The sequence below is a fragment of the Oryzias latipes genome, chromosome 5 (assembly GCF_053564925.1).
Source record: "Oryzias latipes strain Hd-rR chromosome 5, Olatipes_Hd-rR_3.1".
Taxonomy (NCBI): domain Eukaryota; kingdom Metazoa; phylum Chordata; class Actinopteri; order Beloniformes; family Adrianichthyidae; genus Oryzias; species Oryzias latipes.
This window is the reverse complement of record NC_136241.1, coordinates 5493444-5501517: the sequence shown is the minus strand read 5'-3', so window position 1 is coordinate 5501517 and position 8074 is coordinate 5493444. Positions and strand designations below refer to the sequence as shown.

General features: G+C 39.4%; 1 protein-coding gene across 1 annotated transcript; it reads right to left on the bottom strand.

The window, feature by feature from the left end:
- Nucleotides 1-240: 240 nt before the first annotated feature.
- On the bottom strand, nucleotides 241-5684 carry apof (apolipoprotein F). Its single transcript, XM_078946890.1, has 2 exons — nucleotides 5459-5684; nucleotides 241-3229 (listed from the first exon to the last, which is right to left on the bottom strand). The coding sequence occupies exon 2, from the start codon at nucleotides 3187-3189 to the stop codon at nucleotides 1867-1869; it is 1323 nt and encodes a 440-aa protein (XP_078803016.1). The 5' UTR covers nucleotides 3190-3229; nucleotides 5459-5684; the 3' UTR covers nucleotides 241-1866.
- Nucleotides 5685-8074: the final 2390 nt, after the last annotated feature.

Genomic DNA, 8074 nt, shown 5'->3' with positions numbered 1-8074 from the left:
CAATACCGGCATAATCTATTATATATATATTTGCAGACATTATTTTTATCTGTTTAATACAAGAATTTAAAAAAAAAAAACATTGTAAAATTGACTGATTTTAAAAAATCACAAATATCTATTAAAATCTGACCAAATGGAATTAAAATAACTCCGACACGGCTTTTTCATGCAGGACATAGAAAGGAAGTGACATGTTTGTTAGAATATGGCAAAATAAACTCAAACTTACAACAGGAGCAATATTTAATTTATTTTATTTCATTTCCTATTCTTTTCCCTATAAGAACAACACAGCGGTTATCTCCACTCCCAGGTTTGTCCAAACATTTAATCCACGAAAAAAGAAAGTGGGATTTTTATTTAAATGTAGTTTTATGTTTCACCAGTAGATGTTACACTTGCCATTTAACAGAAATTGATCACACAATTTTAAAGAGTCACCCATTTCACTCATCCTCTAAAGAAGGGAGACGAGCACATTTTGGTTCAAAAAACAAATTTGTGTCCTCCAAAGTAACTTTTTCCATTGACCAGATTTGAAAGTGACATCCCCCTTTCAGGTCAAAACACATTGGTTTCAGATGAATGCCAAGAAAAGGGATTTTAACCATTCTTGTTCAAAATCCGAAAGTTATAGCATGCAGATAGTTTGAGAATATTTTTGGGGTTTTTGTTCTAATGTGATATGTTGTTGAAATTCCTTCTTACGTATTCCTCCACTTCAACTCCACTGCTAAGGAATGACAAAGAGCCTGTTTAAAAACCCTGAAAAACCAGCAACTACATATACGTCTAAGCAAACATGCTTTTACTATATGAAAACAATACACATAACACAGCATTAATCTACAACAACACGCAATTTATTACACCACAAGATGATAAACAGAGGAAACACTAAGTTCACAAAGACAGGATCTAAATGAAAGATGATAAATGAGACCATTTTACAGTACACTATATCTGAAAAGCACATTTATCCTTTTTTTTAACTAAACTCGGCCCTGTTTCAGGGTTAATGGTTGTTGGAGCCTTTTCCAGTTCACCCTGGACAGTTTGCTATTCCATCATAGGGCCAAACAGAGACACACAACCACACACAAGGGACAATTTAGAGCCACCAATTAACCCATGAAGCATGTTTTTGGACCCTCACATGCATGAGGAGAACAGGCAAACTCTACACAGAAAGGACCCTGCAGAGATTTGAACCAGGGCCCTCACACGGAGGTGAGAGTGCTAACCACTACACCGCCGGATACCTAAAGCACATGCTTGGTTTCTAGGGTTTTAATGGGTATGCATAGCTGTTAAATGCCTTAGTTTCTTTTATAATATATGTACAATTTGTTTATGTTTTGCAAAGTAAAAAGGTTGCAAAGAGAGTACATGAGAATACAGTCACACTCTTTGGAGCCAACATGTTAAATTTGAATTTAGCAAACCTGTTGGTGTTGGCCTTTTTGCTAAGTTTAAAAGTACCAGTAGTGGAAACGGTATTGGGTAACTAAAAACATATCTTTTCTGTGAAATTCACATTTTCTAATTTTTAGCTAACTGTCTTTCTGCAAAACGTTTTTTTTTTTTATCAGAAAGACAACTGTTTAATTATGACAATATTAAAGGCGAGATATCAAAAAGTAAAAAACAAAGACGTTAATAGAATCGCAATTTAAAAATGGTAACCATTTATTTTCTAAACTGCATGTGATGTGGTCACCCTGCCAACCAGTCAAAAATAGAACAAATGCATTTAACACATTATTCTTGTTCTCCAATAATCTTCATCATAAAGTTTAGGCGTCATTTATTAAACAACTGAATCTATATACTTCTGTTAGTGTAACTGACAGATCCTTGGATCTACTGGATTGTGAGGACTCCCCCCTCCCAGCCTCTCTGGTTCACCAGGACGTCGTCCTCCTCTGCCATGGAGTTGAACATGTATTTGACTCCAGCTTTCGCTCCTGTCTTTACCCCCGCCCCCAGAGCATAACCTGCCACCCCAGCGGCCCCTCCTGTGGCAACCATCAGGGCATCTGTTCCCAGATCAACAGCGGTCAGGATGGCTCTCTCCTTGGCCGTTGCTGAGCAGTTGACTGAGGCGTAGTACACAGCTGTTCCCAGGTTGTAGAGTGTGCTGACACCAGGGATCCACTCCACAACGCTGTACACACGCTCCTCATTTTTGTTGATACAGCTTCTCCTAGGGCTGCGCTTCAATCGCTGCCCTGAGGCTGGCCCGATCGGAACATCATCCAGGACCCTGCACTGACGGATCCAGCTCTCAGACTCGGGGGATGAGAAGGGAAAGATGCTGCTTCCTTTCTTCAGCACCGCTCGGTACGTCCCAGGTGTAAGAGGTCCAGTGCTGGTCACTCCAGCACATAAAGCTCCCAGGCTATCACAGCGGTTTACAGCATCCTCCAGTCTACCAGTGGCTCCTGCCACATCAGTTCCTGCCAGCGTGGTTCCATTCACTCTGATCCAACCTTCACAGTGGGCCTGGGGCACATCAGTACCTTCACCTACCACGGCCAACTGCTGAATGTTAAACATGACAGCTTCCATGTGGCGGCGATCTTCTCCATCTTTGTCTGAAGCTGGTGGTCCCGGTGATGGAGCAGAAGAGGACTTTTTCATTTTCTCCTCCATAAGAGCTCCTATCTCCATCAGGAGCTCATCTGCATCATCTCTTCCCAGCAGTTTGTACAGCTTCAGCACCAGAGTCTGAGCCTCACCTGGGCAGCCCGCCATCACCAACACGGGCACGATGGCGAGACCCAGCACCTCTTGAGAGAACACTGAGGATAATGGATCACCCACAGAGCTTGCAGATAGAAGCTCTTTACAGCTGATGTTTCCCTGAATGTAGAAATGATCTCCAGTCTGCTGCTGAAGCTTCGCCTTGAGCACGGATGTTGTGAGTCCAGCAGACTGGACTCTGTCTTGGTTTTCTGAAGCTGTTAATGCAGGGCTGGGTTTACCTGTGGATAAAACAAAAGGCTGAGGGTTTGATGCCGGAGGAGACGGATGATCCGCTTTGATCGTTGCCTTTGTCTCTTCATCAGTGTTAGTTTCTGGAAGTGAAGTGTTTGTGTAGATCAGTGGAGGGGGCGATCTGCACAGGGCCTGTTCAGTCAGCAAGAGCTGAATCAAAATCAACCACTTCAGCTGACAGGACATAATCTCACTCTTCAGTTTGGGCTCTTCTTCAGACGGCACACTGAAAACAAGAGAGTAAAAACTCTGAATGACGAAGGGTTTGTCATTTAACTTCATTGATAAGAAGTATGTCTAACAACATCAGCTTGACTTACATTTTCTGGATTAAATACTGTCAATCATTCATAATGTATCTATAGAAATGAACTGAAAATAGATAATCAGCTTTTTGTGCCTTATTTATTAAATTGACCTGGTAAAAATAATAATCTGGTTTAGATTATGGATTGAGAAAAAAACACTCCAACCATTGAAACTGAGTAATTTCTTAAAACACAAAAGCAAAATGCAGAAACATTTTGAAAACTATAACTATACCTTATGTTAAAAGCTTATAGAATGACAGCAGCTGCTTTTACAGTAATGATGATAGTCTGTCCAATAACTGAACAAAGTTTGCAAAATCTATGCATTTCACCATTTCTGTAATGTGTTTGACAAATCTGTGTGAATTCTTTATTGTTTTGACTACAGTGATTGAAACCAATCAATCAAAATGTTTGATGGCCCATTTGTATTTGGTGTGAACAGAACTTCTTACTATCATTGTTGCTCTTTTTTCCAATTGTGGAGAAAGTTCAAGCCCTTAAAGTCCCATTTAAAATTGTTCCCAGTCGACTTTTAGTTGTGATTATTTTTGTCAAAATAGAAAAAACCTGTGGCGTTTTCTAGGACAAGGTTTCTGCAGAGCGGCAGGAGTTCATTAGAAATTCACCTCTGAGATGTGGGCGACTGTGAGCATGAAGCAACCCGGCCCTTTTACCTTCCCCATTGCTGAGAGCTCTTTGTTTACAAACTTTCCCCCTAGCTTACATACCCTCACAACCTCAACCTAACATTATCGGTGCCAGAAAATAGTGAGCAATAGCAGAGCCATCCAGCCGTACAGTTTGGGTCCAGATTCCAGCTCAGTCGAGGAAAACAAAGACGTTCATGGATGTATTTGTCTGCAGGTGGAGGCATCAGGATGGAACAGAGCAGGAAGCTTGTGGCCCTCCCAGTAACAAACTGTCTTTTTTAAATGGTGTAATTTTGTCCACGCCTGATTCCCAAGGATTTGAATAAAGAAGTAATCAGAAATGCAAATCTAAGCTTAATTTCCTATTCTGTCCATCATCGTGAGATAAAAGCTATAAGAACATGTTAAAAACACCAAAAACTCAATTTGCGTTGGAGTGGGTCTTTAATCTTCCATATCTGGCTTCAGTTCTGAGCCGATCTTCCATGCTGTTATTACTGTTGTTAGGACCTGTGATCCTGTGACTGCAGTCTAAAGTCCTTTTGTTGTTGTTTTTAAAGAACAGTCATCATGTTTGCAAGATTTGTAGCCGTGTTGCTCATCTGACTTGTAGTTGAAAAGTTTAAGCTTTTGACTTCAACCAGGTCTGGTTGTTTTGTGATCTGAGGTCATTCAAAGGTCATGACCAGTACTCCTTCATTTCACGGCCTTAATTAAACATTCATGTGCAGGTGCAGTCAAACTTCAGAGCATTTGCAGAGTCCTCAAAGGGAGAAGAGACAGACTGACCCAGCTGACTTTGGCTGACTGTGTGACTCTCACTTTAGTTGTGGCAAATGTTAAATGGTCTATATTAACCCTTGTGCTATCCTAGGCACGTTAACATTGGGAGTTGGGTCATCTAGACCCACTAAAGGTGAAGAGCATTTCATGTAATCCATGGACACCAGTGAAGATCACAAATCACTGAAGAAAAAAGGTTCAGAGCACTGTCTAGTGGGTCTAGATGACCCAACTCCCAACGTTAAAGTGCCTAGGATGGCAGAAGCGTTAAGTAGGGATTCAATTTTAAATCAAATTTTAGCCTTTTTGTGTGTGAATAATCTCACGGCATCATGCGTCCTGTTCATTTGGACCTATATTCAGGCATCAAGGGGAAAGATACTTCTTTGGTCAAAGGGCTGCAATGAAACATTTAAGACACATCAAGAACATTTTAAAATTAAAGTGTTTTTTAACAAACAATTCCAAAACACTTAATAATGTAAATTTTGTGAAGGTTGGTTGAAAAAGGAAACAGTTTCTGATCATTTTTTTTGGAGAGAAGCAGAAAATAAGAGACTGCTGGATAGTAAATGCTGGCGGAAATATGCATTCATTTTTACATGAATCTAACATGTAAAAAAGGAATATAAGTATGTGGAATATGCAAAAGACAGACTTTATCTTAATCTAATTAAACGTATCAGTAGTTAGAAGTTAAAGACCAACCTTTAGAAGATTCAGAGCTGCAGTTCTGGAATCCAGAGGAAGAAAGTGGAACCAAAATGGTTTCAGCCTGTGGGATGCAGTCCCCAACAAACACACTTTCTAATAACATGCGTAACCGTCTTTTCTCTATGCTTCCAATGAGAATCTCTTCACACATGACATCCCACAGCCCTCCCTTTGTCTCACCCCTCTTTAAGCTCCCTCTTCTTTCTGGCCTCATTTCTCCAGAGAGTTCAAGGCTTGAATATTGATTCACGTGGGGGAAAGTCTGTGTGTTCTGACGCTGGGTTGCTCGTCTGTTCTGCTATCTCCACATCCCCCCCTCCCCGGGTCCCTCTGCTCCCTCTCACACAGTTGGCAGATTTTGCTGTTGACCCAAATCCTAAAATGAAATGTTCTCTCATGGAGGAAAAGTTCTCTTTTCACAGTCTGAAATGAGAACCTGCCGAAAAAGCAAAAAAGGAATTTCTAAGAACAGACTTATGCTTTTAGTTTTCCTTTTCTTCTTTAAATTGCTGTTTTTAGCATTCTTTTCAATGATGTGGTTGATATAGTGATTGCCTGGTTTAATTTGCAACATTGCAGACCAAATAAAATGCTTCCTTACCATTTTATCTATTTCTATAACCTTTTCATAGTAAACACTCCCTGTGCCTCTGTTTGGAAAAACCAAATATGTCTTGGTCGGATGTTGCTGAGGAACTTCACGGGGGTTCTGAACTCAAGTTTTCCATTTGTTTACATTTTACAATGACACCGACACACCTCATTTAGTGTTTTCCGCATTATGGTCTGACCGTGTTCAGTGCGTCTGACAAAAGACTTTTTCTTCCTGAACGATTGTTTGTTTTGGTGTGTACTTTATTTACTTACTTATTTTAGTTTTACATGTTTTTTACAGTTGATCGCATGTTTGCAGTTGATTATGTTTTTTACACTTTCCGGCTCTATTTATGTAATATTTATTTATTAATTTAACAAAAATGTAATTTTAAATAATATTTTTAATAATTTTAATAGTAATATTTTGTGTTTCTGCACTTTGAATTAGTCTTTTCCTGTAAAACACTTTTTGATACTGTTTATGAGTTATGATGTACAGATAGACCTTATTTAGAACCGTAAGTTCAACTGATGCATGTTCAGATTTGTGTTGTTTCTCATCTGTGGCTTTTCTTGTGCATTATAAACTAGCTCAAGGTTTTACTGCAGTCACTTCAAACAGCAGTTTGTATGAGTGGCTGTGAGATCTGATGTCTCTAGGGTGTGATATGATACAAGTTTTGGATTTATTTTATCGAATTAGGATTGAAAGCTATGTGAAGGAAATAAGTATTTGATCTGATTTTGTAGGTTTGCCATCTTAACAATAAATTGACAGCCTGTCATTTTATTGGTATGGTTCATTTAAACAGCGAGAGATGGATAAACACAAAGAAAATCAAGAAAACCAATTTAATGAATTTCTATGCATTTTATTTCCATTTCATTGAGGGAAACAAGTATTTGAGAGGCTTAGTATGTTGTGTCTAAACCTCTTTTAGCAGCACAGCGGTCAGATGTTTCTTGTAGTTGATGAGCAGGTTTCTGCACATATCAGGAGGAATTTTGGCCGATTTTTCTTTACTGATGACTTTAATCGGACCAACTTCAGTGTTATAAGAGAAAGTGATCATGTTTGAACTAGAAAGCTTTGGATCAATGAGCAGAATGCTGCAACTAAGCAGTGTAAACATTCCAGCCGTCGATCAATTATTCCCAAAGTTATGGAAGCGTCACTGTTCTCAACTATTTTTTTTTTTTACTATTTTCTCTGTTTGCACTGTTTCGTTTTCATAATGTACTTTATAATATTTTAGTTAGCTCTGGCTGACAAACATTTTGGGCTAATTTAATAACTGAACGGCTCAAGGGAGAAACACATTTGTTACAGCGACCTCCAGTGGTGACTGTGTGAACGTCAGTCTCCAGTACAGGTCTGTGGCAGGAACACTTTTGAAGGAACATAAATAAACCACAGTTGTACCTTGAGTTCACATTTCACTGTAATTGGCCTGTAATAGCATGAAGCAGTAATATTAATAAAATCAACTTTATTTTGCAAGTGGTGATTGGGGTATATAAGTACCCTCTATTTTAAATGGAAAAATGTGTGCACAGAAGTGATTGAACTGTTTTAAGTGCTGGCATTATGTTGCTTCCGTTTTCGAGGATGAAACGGTAAAACTTTAATTGCTAACAATTTGCAGGGAGTAAGAGATTATGGGCTGGCATGAGAGGAACCACCATGGCTGCAGAGATTGTTCATTGCACCTCCACACTACACATCTGAGAATGTCTACATGATGAATGAAACAATCCAACGTCTTAAACAGTTTCAGAGACAGATCTAGTTTCATTCAATGTTTGTGGCTGTGGGGCATTTATTGGAAAAGACAACTTAACAGCATTGCAGCCTCTGCTAGAGCCACCTTGTGCACATGCTGCCTGGACCAAAGGGAAAAAACTAAATGGCTACTTTCTTGGTTCATTGTTACACTGCTTCACCATAAATGCATTCATTCACACACCGTTGTGTTGGTTAGAGTTCAGGGTGTTGAGTACGTTCAGTGGCTG